This window comes from Truncatella angustata (assembly GCF_020726525.1).
Source record: "Truncatella angustata strain MPI-SDFR-AT-0073 chromosome Unknown BKA67scaffold_1, whole genome shotgun sequence".
In the NCBI taxonomy this organism is placed as follows: domain Eukaryota; kingdom Fungi; phylum Ascomycota; class Sordariomycetes; order Amphisphaeriales; family Sporocadaceae; genus Truncatella; species Truncatella angustata.
In genome coordinates this window covers 1131698-1150236 of record NW_025763381.1, presented here as the reverse complement: position 1 = coordinate 1150236, position 18539 = coordinate 1131698, and the positions used below count along the sequence as shown (strand labels likewise).

Below are 18539 nucleotides of genomic sequence, written 5' to 3'. Positions count from 1 at the left end.
CTGATGTTCTATTGGTCAGGTTTCCTGGGAAGCCAGACAATTCCACAACCTCAAGACATTCATCATTCCTCGAAGTGAGCTCTGATATGACGCTACGGTCTGCATGCCAGTCGCGGCTGCGAGTTTCAGCCATTTGCCTCGTAGTAAGAGGATGTCTCAAAACGGAAATCCCCTGATGTAAGCTTTTGGATATATAATGCTGCTGTCCTCTCGTTCTATATCTATAGCACTATCGTCTTACGCTTGCTTACCGAAAGATATACCATAACTCACACCCTTTCTCAATCCTTTAACTTCTCGCAAGCAACAAGACTGCGCACCATGTCTAGCAATAATGTAGGAAGTTTTGACCAGTTGCTAAGCGACGAACTTCACTCCGAGCGAACATTACCCCTGCTTAGCTACTTTGTCCAGTACAGACAGAGTAATAAGAGTGCGACAGCAATCTTTCACGAGGTCAAGTCTCTTGTCGGCACAGCTGCACGCCCCATTCCTGATGAGTTACCTGACGAGAGCGAGCCACTCGCAGCTTCACTCATCAATCTCATCGATAATGGTCCTGGTAAAAGTCCCCATGACAAGATTCCTGGAAGCCCAACTGTAAGTAGCCACCCCAAATATCTATCTGGGGTCTTTCGCTGACACTCCTCAGGTTACCATCATAGGGGCTGGCACCTCCGGACTTTGCGCTGGCTATGAGCTTAAGAAAGCTGGTTTTGACGTGACTATCCTGGAAGCATCTTCCAGGGTAGGTGGAAGAGTCAAGACGTTTCGCGAACCAACCTTTGCTCATGGATTACATGGCGAAGGGGGCGCCATGCGGATCCCTAAAAACCACTTCTTGCTGCACAAGTACATCAAGGATTTTGGCCTCGCGCCTCAGCTGTTTGACTTTGAGATGCAGAACAAATTCATCTACATATCTGGTTATGGCAAGACCTTGACGTATGACAAGTTCAACCAGCTCCTCAAAGACGAAGATCCAGATCTTTTGAAGTTATTCCCTGGGCTGAAGGATAATGAGAAGAAGAAGACTGTGAGCGAATTTCGGACTTGTTCACTCCATTTTCAGCATCCTTATGGGGGCGTATTCTGCCTACTAAATGCTTTGAGTTCTTGATGACTCTTTCGCGTTACTCCCGAATACCTTTCGATCTATTATAAAGAGGTAATGACTAACTGCGAATGTTGTAGTGCGATGATCTTTTCACGGATGCTGTTGACAAGGTTGTAAAAGATTTCTGGGACGCGTACGACCAACATGCCGGTACCAAAGATGTGGACCCAGAACACATCGACACGAGTGCCGTCGTAGCGGCCTACAAACAGATCACGCAGGACTATGACAAGTACTCATTACGGTCGTACCTAACCGACGTGGCCGGCTGGAGTGAGGACGCCATCAATCTCTACGACCTGGGAAACGCACACGTCGTCTTTGAGAATGGCTTCATCGAGTCGTTCAAGGACGCCTTCCTCTCCAGCAACAAAGGCGGCAAGCAGGCCGGTATGCAACAACTTCAGGGAGGCATGGATCTAGTGCCGGATGGATTTGTCTCGACAGACAGAGGTGAATGTGTGTGAAGCACCTGACCCCTTACCTTAGATGGACTGCCGCTGACAATTCTAAAAGACTCTCTTATTGATAACATCACCTTTGGCGCCCGGGTCAGTGAGATTGGGCTCGACGAGAGACCAGATCCACATATACCAACCAAAGCATTCACGAGGGTAGTCTACGAGATTGTCGGAACAGGACGTAAGAGGACCGTCACCTCAGACTACCTTGTGCTCGCCATCCCCTACACGTCACTTCGATCCATCGCCAAGGCCAGATCGTTTGACCCGAAACAGGAGATGGCGATCCGCGACGTCCGTTACGTCGAAGTCACCAAGGTCCTCCTCCAATACAAAAAGCGCTGGTGGGAGGACATCTTCGCACAATCCGGCCAGGGCCTCGACGGCGGCCTCGTCAGCGACCTACCCATCCGCTACACCATGTTTCCAAAGACGGAGAAGAACGAGCAGTTTCTTCACTCCAAGCGCGGTGTGATCATGGCGGCCTACACATTTGAGCAGGACGCCACTATTTTAGGAGCACTTACGCCGGAGCGCAGGATCCAGATCGCCGCGGAGAACCTCGACAGGATCTTCCCCCAGGCCAACTCTTTGGAGCTGCTAGAGGCGGGGGCGTCACAGGTCTTCCCGGCCGACGAGCTGGCCGGCGGTAGTGCCTTCTGCTACTTCGGCCCGCTGCAGAAGTCGGTCTTCTTGGAGACGATGCAAGCACCGGACTGGGACAACCGCGTGTTCTTTGCTGGCGAGCAGGTCAGCTTTACGCACGGATGGATACATGGTGCGTTCGAGGCAGGCTTGAGATGTGTTCAGCAGATCTGGGCTGAAGCTAGCAAGGTGAAAGCCCAGTAGATATTATGTTGAATAGACAGTCTAGCCTTGTGGAAGCACGACTATAACGCTTGTAATACAGTTGTTCCATCGCACCCCACACCTAAAGCGATTCATCAAGTCGAAGTCAAACAGTTGCATGATGGCCTACTAGGAGGCGAACTAGAAGCTACCTAGAGCAGTGAAAATAACGGCAGCTTTGAACTGTTAATAGCGAACTCGCACGGCGTTTGTCGTGTGAGGATTATCAGAAATCGATGCTAGTATAGTAGGCTTCTACTGCAGCATGCATATGGATGGAATGATTGCCTTGCAAAGTCATAGATTTACTCAACTTTATGCCAACATATATTAATGGCAGTAGGCTAACGTTAAAACATCCATGTCCTGGTGGGTGTTTGATATACAGCTGTACAACGTAAATGGTGTGCTTTTGTAGCTCATGACAATACCGCCAAATGTCGTTCATGCGATGGCTTGATGGTGTGGTAGGCTATGGTTGCACTGAATGTGATGGGAGTGTCAGGAGAATTCAAGACATGTTGTTCTCGATTGTGTTCCCTGACATCCCTGCGTCTCTGTCTTTGCTTGACCCCTTTCGGGTTCTTGGAGAGATATTCTAGAGGACAGCTCGGGTGCGTCTTCTTTCTTGGTGAAACAGCCTCTGAGTAAGTCATGTTGCCCCTGGGGATATTAGATGCCAGCCCTGCTCCAGTTGTGGTGACGCCGAATTGCGGGAACTCAGATCCCGGAAAGCCAAGCGAGAGCGCTGGCTTACTTCTCTCGTGCGAGATACGATGTCTATCAATCCCACCTCTCTCAAATAAATGACAAACCACGACCCTCATTTCGCTCTGCTCACACTCGTCGTATATGGACCTCGACCTTTGCAATCGTTTGAGTCTCCTTTTCCGGGCAAGATATAGCTTATGCGGAAGGTCGCAAGTGCGAAAGGCCTGTACCTCGAACTGTTTGTCATGAAGACACGTCACGGAGAAGATGAACAGGTCATCAGCTTCCTCCCAGCACCGGGACATGATCTGGTATTCGCATTTGCTCCCATGGATGAAGGAACCAACGTGGTTCTCATATGGTAGGTCAATGCGCCGCTGTAGGGTAGTTTCTGGTCTGATCCCGGATCGGCAGATAGGTGAATGCTGCGCTCCGGTGGGTGGCCTTGAGACTTGGAGGTTTTCAGAAGTTACAAGTGTATTCATAGTGCACTGGACCGTGGAGCGTATGTAGAGTAGAAAGAATTGTAATTATTTAATTTGGTCTGAACATAACTGATATATGATTGTGTAATTGTTTTGACAATCTCTGCTGCCGGCATGTTGATGAAGCATTGAGAGCTGCCAGATACCAATATATATATACATGAGAGTCGTAAGAACTTTTGACTCATTATATCGTGCTTGATGCCTTAGAACACGCACATAGCAAAACGAATCCCGTCATTTGAGCTCCAGTGGCAGATAATAGGCCTCATTGCGTCTCAATAGGGCAAAGCGTCTTTTAGTGGACATCACACCATTTCAGAACCTCAACTTGTACAAACTCCGAAGACTAAACTTAGCCCGAAGGATAGCTGATGTTTCGGGTCATTTGCCGTACAAGAAACATGGCTCACAAGAAGCAAGCTTACAGGGATGACCTATAAACCGATCGAGTGTGGAGCTAGTTCTTACTCATACGACAAATGAGCCTGTCTTCATGCAACCCGATTTGTACTGCAGCCGTGGCGGGAACATCCATGTCTAAGCCCTATGGTTAACCTGCAGTTGATCTTACGGTTTAAGACTGGTCCGGGCCCGCGCAGCCTGACCCTTGACGAGAACCATTGCAGGGTCCCCAGCAGCAACCTCCCCTTTATGATTGAGAGGAACCTAAAGTTGAAAGCGTTTGCAACAAGCGCCACGGCTAGTTATCACTGCAATGGTATCCAGCGGGTCGCTGAGGCCAATAAGCTCAACTCCGCCTGTCGCAAAGTAGTGTTCGGCAGCGTTGTGCATCGACCATGACAAACATGAGACGCAAGATCATGTCATAAAGGGCCTCAGTGGGCTCGCAAGGCTCGGTTCTGTTCCTGATGTGCATCAGATGGTACTCACCGAGATGTGCTTCAGCTGAAAGCGGCCTAAAATGGCCTCAATAAAAATGGCCTCAGTAATAAAGGCCTCAATCACGATTGAAACAGGATTTAATGGGCCTCAAATAGCCCCAGCCCCATCTTCAGAGTGGTAAGATTAGCGATCCTTACATTGATTGGCGGCCTCAAGCAGGGGCAGTAACTTGGAACAACTCTTGTGCACTTACAGTTGGTTGAACAATAGTAGTTGCCTATCGAGGTCCTATTGAGCACTCGCTGGCCAATAAGACAGTTCCTGAACCATACCTACGACGCATACCTTAACGAAGGATGGCAACACTAATGCCAACTGTGATTGACAGTTTAGTACCTTCGTGTGATAATGCCGACATGGCTGAAGGCTACACCTTGATGGAATGGGTGAGATTGTTTCAATAATAGACGAGACGCGACCGTTGGGGCTTTCCGCGGGGCCATGTCAATTTCCACATTCACCGAAGCGATCATCATAATGTTAGCCCAGAAATCAAAAAGAGCTGCAGCCTATTTCTTGAATATAAGGTATGCTGAATCTCCTTGCACCCTGACATGAGATATACCTGCATTTATGGAGTTTTGTTCCAGTGGTAGCTTATTTCGTGATTTAGCGCTTTCGGACTGCAGTAACCTAGTAGACTTCATGTCCTAGCGCTGATGTCGTGGGATATAGACTAGACTACCTAGCCTAGATCATACTTGCAGTGGAGCTTGGGCACCTTTGCTGGTGGGGCTCAGGTTTGAGTTTGGGGGTGGGGGAATAGGAAATGTATACTCTGTAAGGTGCTCGTCTTCTTCGTTTGGGAGAAAACATGCTAATATTCTAACAGATAGGTAGCGATTTCAATGAGAGAATTGTGTTATCAATTGATTGAAGAGTAACTCTTGCGCTCTAATGGTCTATGCTTGAACGATACTTGCAGCTGTATTTTGTGGTACATAGCCGACGCTACGCACCAAGCATCAAGAGAATGGTCGTTGGATCGTGGTTTGGCGACTTGTCCAAGATGATTTGGTAGTCTATGCAAACACTGTTGGTCACAGGACTGTATAGTGCGTGTGTGCAATAGGAGATACAATTATCGACAATTGTAAGTAAAGTATCTGAGGGCTTGCTAGCCAAATCAAAACGAGTGTGGTGTTGGACAGATAACTAATAACGAGTGCAGGATAAAGGAAAAGGGAAACAGAAGAAGAAGAAAGCAGAAAGATGAATATGCAAATTGTCCCTGTTCAGTTGAATGAACGAAAATTGGAGACACTGGTGCTTCTTTGGTCGCTTGAGCGTCAAGTCCTCCAGCACGAACCCATCAAACATTGTTGAAATGCTTGATAAATGTCCCAACCCCTTTCAAAAACAAGAATAACTTTCAAGGACAAGATCCTCCCCAGTCGTGTTCGCGTGACTATCATGACCTGTTGTGCTGACCGGTGATATGGATGCCAGCAGCCGCGCTGCTATTGTTCTCTGCCACCTAACTATTCAAGCAGGTAACTCAGTTCCAGGTACCCTGAGTGGTCGGCCGCAACCGTTTGAGAACGTGGGCGGCCAGCCTTGCCATGAAAGCCGACGTTGCATGGGACGATATGCACCAGATGACGTTCCTTGCTGCTGCTCAGATGCGAGCATATGCAAGCATATGATACGTCGCTTTCGTCGTTCTTGCATGTTAGAACATGGCGCTTGTAATTGTCCTTCCGCGTATTCGAGTATCCACACTTGCACATGAAGTATGGACCGTCGCTGGTATGCTTGGTTTGTACGTGCCGTTTCAAATCATTACTCTTGTTGAAGCGCTTGGCACAATCAGGGCAAGGGAATTTCGATGCCCCTTGACCGGAAGGACTAGCAGGATGCGGTGCAGTAACTGTGGAAGGTTCACTTGCCAATGAAGGAGTCCCTTCGCGGTACGGCACTTGATATGGGGCCGCAAAAGTTGGAGTGAGCTGCGCCTGTTGAAAGTACGCTGCTTCTGGATTTACAAGGGGGTGAACATTCAAATGAGCATTCCTGGGGTTGATGTTCGTCTCATGCAAATTTTGACCATTCAGAAGCTCCGTATTTTGGTGCGGACTAGTGATCTGGTACCGAAAGGGAAATGTTGACGTTCTGTCCGGAATCCCATAGGGTATCCCAGCGAGATCGGCCACCTGGGCGTCCTGAGGTGGCCGGGCTTGCTCGGCTGAGCCCGGGCCTGAGTAACCATCGTATTGCGACCACAACTCGTCCCTGGAGACTTGCGGGTCAAATGCAAGATTGTAGTTTTCCGCTATCACAGGTTCTTGAAAGAATGAATCCACATCTATGTCCTCCAGATTAAGTGAAGGGTCCCACAGAGCTGTCTCCTTCTCGGAGGGGAACGACGCTGGGGACATCCTGGTATCCGTCGGGAGTTGACGCTATCTTATTCTATTATTGCTGCCATTCGAATCCCTTTCGGGCTATTGGAGCTTCTTGCAGGCCTTTGGCGGGGTGCAGGCGTTGCGACCGGTTGCTTTCGAACGCGAACGCGGGGCGGTGTTCGACCAGCAGGTTGTGGAACAGCGCAGTTACTCCGTTCAGTAGTGTCTGGGCCGAGACGAGAACCAGGTTCCTGCCAGCGTCCTCCAGTTAATAACCTTAAACCTTACATGAACTGCATGTTTCTCGGAGAGCAAACATCTGCAACAGAGCACCATATGGTATAATAACTTACCAGGATGTACATTGATGTCAAGCACCAGTTTTAAGACGGAATACCAAGCACCACAGCCTATTTTTGTGCGTAGCGTGCTGGGAGACGGTATTGATGTAGAGTGACAGCTAGTTTGTGCTCGACAAGACACAATGTCGTTGACTGTTTTGAAACAAAGACAAGTCCAGAAGGATGTAAACGGCATTGTAGAGGGGCGAACGCCAGTAATGATTTGAATGAGGCGCGAGGAGGCCCATTTTGGTCACATTGTGTGGGTGGATGAGTGTTGAGCAGTGTTGAGCCGCCTGGGGATCTTTTGCGCTCGACGTCCTCATTGCGCATGTGCTCCAGATAAACCTGGGGGATATTAGATGCATGCATCTGTTCGGTACGTCGAGTCCATAATTCCAATCAAGGCCCGTTGAAACAATCATTTCAAGTCCGTGTCCATTCCTTTCGCTCGGTCGGACTATTCTGCACTCAGTGACATGATGTAGTTTGTATAAGTTCCTAAAAGTTTACAGCGAAGCTGCAGTGGCGGTCCAATAGATGCTCCGGTAGGGGTGTCACGGTGGCGAATCCAGCGTCTGACAGACGACGCTCGCTTGGGTCGATATCAATCATCACAGGGCCAAGAAGTTATGCGTTTTAATAAAAGGGGGTCAAGCTAGAAAGAAGGCAATTATAGGTATATGGTTCGCGCACAATCCGAGAAATTCTTGGAGCAGATAGCGATACCATCACTGATCGGTGCAAAAGCACTTGTATATCCCCGTGTTTACGTTCATGAAGATTCAACATGATTATTCATGCGATCCTACGTCCAGCGAACCAAGAAACGCTTTTGGGGCTCTTGGAGAACATAAGGGGTTGTAACATACAAACGATCCATAACCACACCGTGTGGTGGGCGCAATCGGCAAACAAAACGCATTCACACTTTCCGATGGGGCTATCCACTGAGAAATAGTATATGCCCACTATCTTGCCGTTTCGGACGCTGAATATAATCGCATGAGATCTATCATTGCCATATCTTTACCGCAATCAAGAACAATGACGTGATTCTTCCATGGGACGCGTGTCCGCATTCTACGATCAGGGAGTTTCGAGCAACAATGAACGCAAAGACGACTTAATTCATTGGTCGCCAATGGTCGCAATTTTTATATTTCGATGGAAAATGGTCGTTTACGGCCCCAGCTTCTTGCCAAGTGGGTTAAGATGCTGTTTGCGCGATGCGAACTCTACCAGTGCTACTTGAGGTTGTGTGCGAGCAGCAGGGGTATCTGGGCCCGTATCACGTATCCACTTACTGAACTCCCAAGTAATTACAGTTGCCATCACGCTAGTGACAGAGCCAAGTGCGGCTAAGTAAATGCCCTCCGCCAGTATCATTAATCCAGTTGACACAACTACAATATTCCCCAAGTACTCAGCCACAGCACTCATGCCAAGCACAAAACTGTCGGTTCGCCTTACAAGGCGCTTTCTATACCGTGGGCTGATTTGGGTTGTTGAGACCCATACGACAGTCGATTTCTCCTCGGATTGTCACACAGAGAGAATCAATCTCGAATTCACGAGTCATAGAAACCGACTGGCAACACGTCTTGTAAGCTCCGTGTCAGTATACGTTTCATCTTTGTCAGATCAGTTCTTGCAAGAATCCCTCAGCACTGGGAGTGTAACCGTCCAAGTTAGCACATCCTGGCTGGCTTTGCAGCAGCTCAGCGTATTCAAACTGGTCGTTGGTCTAACCTAACGTTAAACGGTTCGAGCCGATCATGTACTCGCATGCCATAGGTGCCTGGGTACCCAAGTTTCGACTGCGTGCATCAATACGTACCCGCCAGCTACTAAAAGCCTCTCATTGAAAAGGTATACTGCATGATGTGCAAACTTATGCAGAGTGCAGTCAGTATTACAACAGGGGTCAGGTTCGGCGTCCCTTTTCTACATTTCAAAGCTCTCATTTAGAGTACAGTGGAGTCTCTGCACAATTCAGAAAGGTCTAACCTAGCCAACAAACAAGGACGGTAAGATAGGGCGTGGAGCTATAAAAGCCACCGCCACGTTAAACAACCTCGCTACTGAGTAAGAAGCATCTAATAATCTTTTGGTACGGTAAGACGTCTACTAGCTCATAAAGTATTCTAGTGCTACGCGTATGAGCAAGAGATTCTCTTATCGGCGTAATAATGAGAAGCATCATAACATTGATAGTGATATAATGGGCCGGCCTGCCGATCCTGTGGAGGAAAGCCATAAGCTGGAAAGGCATGCCGATGTGCTGTAAGGGATTCGTGAGGTGGTTTGCCCTCGTAAGGATGAAAAAGACGCGCGTAGGCTGCGAAAGCGAAAAGGCTCTGATCCGTTACCTATCACTGTTCGCGCCTTCTGTCCCGGGCATCACGGTGATGTCTCAGCAGGTTTTTCCGAGAGCCAACCAATACAACTTGATCACCCGATACCAGAAAATAAGGGCCCAAAAAAGCTACAGCCGTTAGTAGATGACGCTTGAATGGGTTGAAGTTAACATGTCTTTCGTGCCTATGTATAGAGTTGCTTTAGGAGGTTACTTGGCGTAAAGCCTAGCATTCCGAACATGACCTGCGCACTGCTCTATCGACTACCCATGGCTTTGAGACAGAACTTTATTAAATGTTCGAAGTTTGTCCAAAAGACGCTATCGTTGCTTTTGCGCTATGACTTCATATATTTCTTGACCTGTCCAGAGAACTCCTTATGGTGTTATGAAGTCTGACTTCACGCCGACATCTTCACATATCTGTCCAACTCGTTTGGAGTAGTGAAATGTAACATTATCTAACATGAGTACGGCCTTAGGCTCCAGCCGTTTGCCGTATTGATATAGTAGTTAGTTAATAAAGTCTTCAAACACAGCCTTATCCACTGATCCGTATAAGAAGCGGGAAAGGTTACACCTTCTTGTGTGTATACTGCAAACATTGACAGTCTACCCTCAGGTCGAAACTTGGCCTTCTAAACAGGAGTGGCACCCGTTTCTGGTCAGCCTCTTGCTGGTGTGTATTGTCTTTCCTGGCATGGAAAGAATGGGTGAAATTGATTGTCGGCGATACGCTCATGAGCGCTTTGATAGCCCGAGCGACCCGAGAAACCCATCGGCACCGGAATGCTTTCCGAACAATACCTACACCCAGTCGGGAATTGTTGCGCATCGTGCCATCCCGGGGATGCTCGACTCATTGCCCTACGTGACTGTTCATAGACGTGTTCCTTGCGCGCCAGAGCCTTATCCGCAAAACTCCGATCAACGTCCCTTGGACCGATCAATGTTTTGAATGCGTAAGAGGGCAGACCTTGGCTGCAGCGTCGCCAAAAACGTTCTCGGAACTCTCTGTAGCGTTCACCGAGCATCTCCCGCACAAATAGTTCGCGGGCCTCCCTGTGTACGTGCTCAATTTTCGCCACTTTCACTGGGTCCCTCGAAGCTGATTGTGGCCACACGATATTTGCCACTTCCAGGATGTTCTCTGCCCAAGCGCTGTCAAGATACTCTGTTCGAAGCTGCATGTGATCGTGGCCTCTCTTGGTCTCGAAAACACCTCTGCCATCACGATCTTTCCATGGCCCGGGAAGGCACAGCCGGCATATAGGCTGCCAATCCACATTTGTGATATATCGAAGTCTCGTACGGTTACATTGAAGACAAGATGAGGGCGTAACTCCGCCTTCAGGCTTAGTCAAAGGTACACGTGCCTCGAGGGCACTGAGCGGATCAAACCTCCACTCTTCCATGCTGAGACGCGAGAGAGTTGATGCTATATCGCTCTTCCCTGGATAGCGAGGTAGAAATCCCTTCAACGGTCTTACATCGATCATTTGTAATGAATGGCCACAATCTTCAAATCGCTGAGGCCCGCAAAGCAAGCAATGCAGATGACCATTTTTGTGTGGGCTATGACGATGCTGCTGAGACTCCGGGAGCATGTGGTTCTTCAATTGCCATTTAAAGGCACACGAATAACCTAGAATATGACCGCACGGCAGGACACAAGTCTCCTCCAAGTCATGTGCGTCGTAAAAATCTGGGAGCGATTTTGGGACGCTGGATGTTCTCACTCCTTCGTCGGCCATCTCATCCGTTCCTGGTCTATGTGACTGGGTTTTGGATTGCATCCCTGCAACTAGCTTGCCAACGCTGTCTGAAATGTCAAGCATCTTCATGCATATAGTACAGTGGAAGTCGAAGGGCTGATTGGCTTGTCGCGGACTTTGTAGGAGTTCGAGCACATTTGGTAGAAAGCTTTCCATGTCGGAGTAGGATGGCGTTTCCTTGACTTGACCGTGGGCCACTGCTGGTAAAGACTCCTGCCGGCCCGATGGAGGAACATCGTGGTCGAGTTCTGTATTTGTGGTAGACATAACCTGCGAAATGGTCGTGTACCAATCAGAGAAAATATTAGAAAAAGACATGGCCGTATATGAACGCGGTCTGAGGTTCGGTTACAATGCAACATGGCAGTTGTGATACTCTCCGTTGATCGAAGCTCTTCTCATGGTAGGTCGCCGCTACAGTCTTGTGTGAGAATTTTGCTCTGCAGAATGCAAAAATGGGTGTGATTTTATTTTACTTGATATGCACTTCTGAGGCTACATGCGCATGTTCGCTTGTTTTCTCCTGCCCGTGAGAAGGTTTGTGGTCCACATTGCAAAGAAGGGGGCCTTGGCTATATCCCTCGTAAATCTGTCATGCAGCGCAAAATTTTGGGGATTTCGAGTCCCGTTTGCACGCTGAGAACTAGCATAATGGTTTTGTGGCTGTGAGGTGTACTGATAATTGGGTAGCCAGGCTTGCGGCTGTACCTGTAGTGATTCAATATGGCCGTGAGGATATCTTCATAGTGGTATGAGATGCATGGTTCTGCTGGTGTCGCGCACTATGGGCTCGTCGTGGGCTGGTAGATGGAGGCAATATCTATAGCCACCAACTAGTACTTGCCTTGAAATCTATATGGGACAATGGTGCATTCTTTGTCCCCTGTGTATCGCCAGACCGAAACATAGATGGAGCAGGAGATGGATAGGATCAATGTGCGCTGATTCAAGTACGTTGTAACTTAATATACTGGGGCACTCCTCGTTTTCTGGTAAGTCAAGAGGGTGACATAGAACTACCTTGACCGAATCTGGAGACGGCTCTTAGGTTTCTGAATCTACAAATCTGGTCGTATGCGTACTCAGATCGGCGGTTTGAATATGAGTGCCCCTTTCCAGTGCAACGGACCTCAGATCTAGGACCAAGCATACATCAGGATTGTAGTCCGTCTCTAGCTATGCCTACGCATCGTTTTGGTGGCCACACAAAGTGCTAGCTTATCATAGATATAAAGATCCCAGGCTGGTATTGCCGAAGTCACTAAGATAAGACTTGCGCGCGGTGGACAGATTAAGCGTACGTCACACTCCGTTTGGAAGGAAGTAGTTGAAGTAGTACTAGTAATTGTATCAAGCGAGAAATGAATCCTCTTTCATGTTGATATGCCCGTGGAAATTAACTTATATCTGTCAAGAAATAATCCGCGGCGGGCTATGGTCGCGCGTGTGAGACTAACGCTGGGTGACTTGACTTGAGTTAGTGGACCCCACACATGCCTTGCACTTTACACGACGCGACGCGTCCCAGAATCTCGACCATCATCCCACTTGACTAAGTTAGTTGTTCGGACCGTGTCTTTTGCATGAATTGTGCTTAATTGACTGCCACATTCATGACTCTTTGGATTCTATAGTCACGACGTCGGAAACAACTCAAGCCATTTTCTCCACCATGCTTACCGCATCGTCTCCAGTCGTCTATCCTCCCAGCTCTTCTCCCCCAGCAGCGAAGCGACCGAACCCATACCTCGAACAGAAGACGCGAGCCCGTGGTAAAGCTGGCTTTCTACTGGACGATGACTCAGATGAAGAAGATGCCCTGCTGAGTGAGCCAACTGCTAAAAGGCGCATGTTGAGCAGCCCGAGCGAAGATGTCACAGCCGAATCAACACAACCATCATCACCGCCCGCACAATTAGTACCCGAAGTAGCTGGGTTGAACAAGGCAGCGTCTCGGTTACGAGATGCCGAAGAGACACAAAACGACAATAGCGGAAGCTTATACGGCAATGTTTCGATTGATCAGCTGTTGAAGGCGAGCAGCAACCTGTCAACAACATTCCAGAAACCCGCCTCAAGACAGTCGCAATCGCCTTTTCTGATCACCACGACTACAGGAAAAACCGTGAATGTGAACCAGAGAAAGGCAGCAACAGTCCCGTCATACGAACGCATGGTGGCTGCTCGATCCAAGACGAAAGATGGACGCGCGAAGCGCGCATACTACGGTATAGAGGTTCACGAGCTGGTGGAAGCCGCGAGGCAGGAGATCGAGGCCAGCAAAGCAACCAGAGAGATAGCACCAGACCAGCCCATGCCCTCTGTAGAAGCGCCGACCACCAAGAACTCAAAGAAGTCCTTGCTCTGGACCGAAAAGTACCGAGCTCGCAAGTTCATTGACCTATGTGGAGATGATGGCACCAACCGCAATGTGCTGCGATGGCTGAAGCGCTGGGATCCTCTCGTGTTTCCCGGCGCCACCAGATTCAGACCTTCGGGTCGGAGGCCCGCCGTGGACGAAGAAGAGAAGCCACACCGCAAAATCCTTATGCTCACGGGCCCGCCAGGTCTAGGCAAGACAACATTGGCTCATGTTTGCGCCAAGCAAGCGGGATATGAAGTTTTGGAGATCAATGCTAGTGATGATCGAAGCAAGGATGTGGTCAAGAACCAGATTCGTACCAGCTTGGGAACCGAGAGTGTCAAAACAGTGCAACACAAGAAGACGGAGCCAGGCCAGCAACCAAAGATCGCACGCCCGGTTTGTGTTGTCGTTGACGAGGTCGATGGTGTTGTGTCTGGGTCGGGAGGGTCCGGAGACGGTGGTTTCATCAAAGCACTAATGGACCTGATCAGCCTGGGCGAGAGGAACAGTTCTGGACAGGACACGCAACAAGCGCACCGCAAACAGAGGAAGACGGACGACTTTCGTCAAATGCGTCCGTTAATTTTGATCTGCAACGATGTTTACCATCCTTCGCTAAGACCACTTCGCCAATCCAGCCTGGCAGAAGTGATACACGTAGGAAAGCCCACTATTGATTCGGTTGTCAATCGGCTCAAGGGTGTTTTTGAAAAGGAAGGTATCCCTTGCGAAAAGGACGCCGCCCGTAAACTGTGCGAGGCGGCTTGGGGAATGAGCAGCGGCATGGACGCCCGAAGAGGTGCACAGAACAACGCAGAGGGTGATCTCAGGGGTATCATGGTCGTTGGCGAGTGGGTAGCAGGTCGACTGAGAGCTGCATCACTGCAGGGTCAGCTTCGCCTGACCCGCCAATGGCTTGAACACAATATTGTTCGTGACCTTGCGCACGGAGGCGGAGGAGCACGTGGAATCGGTAGAGGAAGTACGAAAGACATTGTCACTCGAATTTTCCAAGAAGGAGCAGGTTTTCCCAAGGGTAGCCTACCAGTTGCTCAGGCCGCAGCTCCTCTGGGCGAACAACCGCAAGCTCAGCTCAAATTTTCCGAGCAAACCAAGAAATACGCCATGGAGCGCTTGCGAGAGATGATCGAGACTAGCGGCGACGTTGACCGTATCGTGGGCGACATTTTCTCGGAATACCCGAACCACGAACTCAACGATGATTTCTTCCTTACGAAGCCAAATCAGGCATACGACTGGATGCACTTTCATGATGCATGTTCGACACGATTATTTAGTAGTCAGGAATGGGAACTTGCGCCATACATCAGCCAGCCCGTATTGGCTTGCCACCACTTGTTCGCAACGCCAACACGGCACTCCCAGCTGATGTATCAGAAACGCGGCCAGGAAGAAGATGAGGCACCTCCTTTACCATTCTCCGGCCCGCGTGCAGACTTTGAAGCCCGTGAGGCCGAGAAGGCTAACCGTGTGATGCTTCAAGCTTTACATACCCAACTGTCGCCATCCCTAATGCGTTCATTCCGTAGCGCTGAAGATATCGCCACTGATTTCATCCCATACCTGATTCGGCTTGTGTCTCCAAATGTCAAGCCAGTTGTCGTTGGTGGTAGTGGCGACCAGAAAGGCACAGCCAGTGTTAGGCAAGAATCGGAGAAATTGATGGTCAAGCGCGCAGCAGACACGCTACTAGATGTAGGCATCGCCCTTCAACGCGGCAAGATTGAGGGTGATGCTTTCAGTAGACCGACTTGGGTGTATCGCATGGAACCGTTAGTCCACCATATTTGCCGATATTAGTCTTTTAGTTACTGACATGGAATAGTGATCTCGATGCGCTGTCTACATTCGAAACCTCGGCAGCCGTCGTCCACGGCACTCATGCGCCAGTTCGGTATGCTGTTCGTCAGGTGGTTGACCAAGAGATGTACAAAGCGGCTATATTGCGTGACAACACAGCAAGACAAGCGCGCTTCCGAGCCGGAAACCCAGATGATCAAGAAGACTTCGTTTTCAACAATCAAGAGAACACAAAAGTCAAGGTACCACAGCTGCCGGCTATTCCTGTCAAGAAGGACTTTTTCGGCAGGGTCATCAAGGCGGTTCCTAAGCCACTGCAAGAAACAGATGGTAATGGCGGAAAGCGACCAAAACAAGACGAGGCGTCTGAGAAGGGAGAACAAAAGGTTTGGGTAACGTTCCACGAAGGTTTGAATAATGCTGTTAGGAAACCCATATCATTGGAGGAGTTGCTACGAGGTCTATAATGAATGAGTGTTGTTTCTGTGTTAGTGGGTAAGGATGTACATGATGGCGGTTCTTCTATACAGCATTAGCAATGGCGTAACATTTATTTTCGGTCTGTGACTGACTCCAATCTCTGAGACTCCGGAGCAAATGCCGAGTTTAGTGAGTATAATCGTAGTAACTCATGAAATTGTGCCATCTACGTGAATATAGGAGACCTCTGCTCACGTAGTAATCGCGTCTTGGACCCACCACGTCATCGCATGGATTCGGTCTCCACTACCACCAACGTACAGCTTTCTCGACGTCTTACTCACTTGATGAAGCGCAACGCGGCGATCATGATAAGAAGGGTGTCCCAACTTTCACTCAATCTTTTTACTATTTTGACAAAGCGAAACATGAGTTCAAAACCCGACGGTCCGATCCGCTTCGGACCTTTCGAGGTTACATCACAGGTAAGTCTTCGTATTTCATCGGAGCCGACGCGAGACTTTATCTGGGGAACGACGCGGATTTAACATGCAGCTACACACTATACTTCTGCCCCGCCTATGTTCCTAGTACGCTATACACACCAGACCCCCATTATGTTGACATGGCCTTCCCAGGTCTTCCTCACAACACCACACTCGTTCGCTCTGGTGAACCTCAAGCCCCTCATCCCAGGCCACGTCCTCGTCGTCCCGCACAGGCCCTACAAGCGGCTGACGGAACTGTCGGGCCCGGAGCTCACGGACCTGTTCCAGTCCGTCCAGCGCGTCCAGCGCATGCTGGCCCGGCACTACTTTCGCCGTGTGGAAGGGTCCTCGCCCGCCGCCACCAGCCCCTCCGAGCTAGGGCGGCGCCGAGGTCTCGATGACCGTGACCAGCCCCGAGCCCCCGCCCCCGGCACCCCCGAGGCGGGGAGCTTCAACATCGCGATCCAGGATGGCACCGAGGCCGGCCAGACCGTGCCCCACGTCCATGTCCACGTGATACCGCGCATCCGCGGCGAGACGGCCAAGCCGGATGATGGGCCGGGCGATCAGGTGTACGAGCTCATGGCGGCCGAGGAGGGCAACGTGGGGGGACACCAGTGGGATCGGTGGGCCGAGAGGAGGCCGGTGCCCGGGGGTGCGTTCCCGAGGATCGAGGATGCGGGCCGCGAGGCTAGGACGCTGGAGGAGATGGAGGAGGAGGCGGAGACGTTTAGGAGGGTTCTAAGGGAGGTGGAGGGCGACGGAGATGACCGGTAGGGGGTTGTTCCGCTGATTGGGAGATCATGTCGCATCCGGAAGGTAAAGGGGGGTTATAAGGGCCCTCCATCTTCATGTTTGTGACCGACCGTTCAGTGTTGACACTTCTGTACATTTACAATAAGCTATGGCCAGATGATTATTTCAAATAGTCTAGTTTGTCTTTCACATGTTTATTCACTCATGCATTCTCATTCATTATGCTAACATAGTAAGTTCCTCGTAAGTCTGCCACATCTCGATATATAACCTCGAAGTCTTTTGCATAATTGATTTGCAAATGATCAGGAATTAGACCTCGGAAGGCAAGGCCTAAGAGGCCACAAATAAAGTCTTGTGACAAGAAAGCATCTCTGAGACCAATGCTTCGGAATATAGATGAGAGTCGTTCTGCGTTTGATAGCCCATCATATCGTCCTGCTCTGAATTTCGACCATAGAAAGTGGTACATTGCGGTCAGAGAACAGTTCATTTCTAGCATGTCATGATGCCGAAACCAATATTCCACTCCGATCAGATGTGAGAGTTGAGTCATACGAGTTCCAGCGAGTATAACTGGGATTTTCTTCGCTAAGGCTATTTCTTGAACGACCCAAACTCTACTCCACCATGGCGAGAGATTCAAAGCTTGGATCCAGGAATGTCCCCGATTGTCCGATGGTGGTCCCCAGATCGACCAAAACTCAGAAACGGAATACTCGATGCTTGTTCTCACAAGCTCGTCCCAACCATGCATGTTGGCTAATGTGAACAACCGAACGATATCCACGTCAGCCTGTTCGTCGAACGATGCCAACCAACCGCACACTTCCGTGGCGTTGCTGTCACCCCACACGTATGACAAAGCGATGCACTCGAGCTGGTGTTGCACCTCGAAGACGTGGAGAGAGCAATGTAGCGCGCCTCTACCGTCGTCAAGCTGCAACTTGATGAGCCGGATTTACGAACCGGACAGTGGTGTGTACAGCGTGTGGTCTTCATGCTCCCCGAAGCTATCGATGGTTGGAAACTCTGACCTTTCCCATTGAACTGATTCGGACTCAAGCGTACTGCAGTGATTGACCGTGAAAAGTCAGATATGAGATGGAGAAGAGGGATGCGTCATTGCTACAACGGAGCTCTGCTGATATTGGCTGCTAGACGACGCGAGCACACAGTCGAATCAGAAGGCTATATGCAAGTCCTACGCGGCGTGCACCTCGAAATATAAAAATACCAACTGACAGCCTACTCCAAGTTTCCTTTGCTTTGCATCTGATTGTTGTCTGCAATGGATCATGTGATATGTTCCAACGAAATGCAACATTTTCTTGTTGAGA

At 49.6% G+C, this 18539-nt stretch overlaps 7 protein-coding genes across 7 annotated transcripts; 3 read left to right on the top strand and 4 right to left on the bottom strand.

Moving 5' to 3' along the window:
- Positions 1 to 321: 321 nt before the first annotated feature.
- On the top strand, positions 322 to 2427 carry BKA67DRAFT_509745 (uncharacterized protein; the record flags this gene model as incomplete). The annotated part of the gene is made up of 4 exons (XM_046097264.1): positions 322 to 600; positions 653 to 1036; positions 1195 to 1576; positions 1634 to 2427. The coding sequence occupies 4 exons, from the start codon at positions 322 to 324 to the stop codon at positions 2425 to 2427; spliced, it is 1839 nt and encodes a 612-aa protein (XP_045963367.1).
- Positions 2428 to 2735: 308 nt separating this feature from the next.
- BKA67DRAFT_543917 (uncharacterized protein) lies at positions 2736 to 3858 on the bottom strand. Its single transcript, XM_046101225.1, has one exon. It carries the CDS (start codon positions 3621 to 3623, stop codon positions 2847 to 2849), a length of 777 nt encoding a protein of 258 aa, XP_045963366.1. The 5' UTR covers positions 3624 to 3858; the 3' UTR covers positions 2736 to 2846.
- A 2152-nt stretch (positions 3859 to 6010) lies between these two features.
- Positions 6011 to 6907, bottom strand: BKA67DRAFT_652480 (uncharacterized protein; the record flags this gene model as incomplete). Its single annotated transcript, XM_046106175.1, has 1 exon — positions 6011 to 6907. The coding sequence occupies one exon, from the start codon at positions 6905 to 6907 to the stop codon at positions 6011 to 6013; it is 897 nt and encodes a 298-aa protein (XP_045963365.1).
- Positions 6908 to 10239: 3332 nt separating this feature from the next.
- Positions 10240 to 11667, bottom strand: BKA67DRAFT_640529 (uncharacterized protein; the record flags this gene model as incomplete). Its single annotated transcript, XM_046105760.1, has 1 exon — positions 10240 to 11667. One exon carries the CDS (start codon positions 11665 to 11667, stop codon positions 10240 to 10242), a length of 1428 nt encoding a protein of 475 aa, XP_045963364.1.
- A 1531-nt stretch (positions 11668 to 13198) lies between these two features.
- BKA67DRAFT_511113 (uncharacterized protein) lies at positions 13199 to 16002 on the top strand (the record flags this gene model as incomplete). Its single annotated transcript, XM_046097381.1, has 2 exons — positions 13199 to 15507; positions 15561 to 16002. The coding sequence occupies 2 exons, from the start codon at positions 13199 to 13201 to the stop codon at positions 16000 to 16002; spliced, it is 2751 nt and encodes a 916-aa protein (XP_045963363.1).
- A 179-nt stretch (positions 16003 to 16181) lies between these two features.
- On the top strand, positions 16182 to 17390 carry BKA67DRAFT_543909 (HIT-like domain-containing protein). Its single transcript, XM_046101224.1, has 2 exons — positions 16182 to 16440; positions 16594 to 17390. Exons 1-2 carry the CDS (start codon positions 16246 to 16248, stop codon positions 17218 to 17220), a joined length of 822 nt encoding a protein of 273 aa, XP_045963362.1. The 5' UTR covers positions 16182 to 16245; the 3' UTR covers positions 17221 to 17390.
- BKA67DRAFT_8506 (uncharacterized protein) lies at positions 17311 to 18430 on the bottom strand. Its single transcript, XM_046109486.1, has one exon. It carries the CDS (start codon positions 17954 to 17956, stop codon positions 17402 to 17404), a length of 555 nt encoding a protein of 184 aa, XP_045963361.1. The 5' UTR covers positions 17957 to 18430; the 3' UTR covers positions 17311 to 17401.
- Positions 18431 to 18539: the final 109 nt, after the last annotated feature.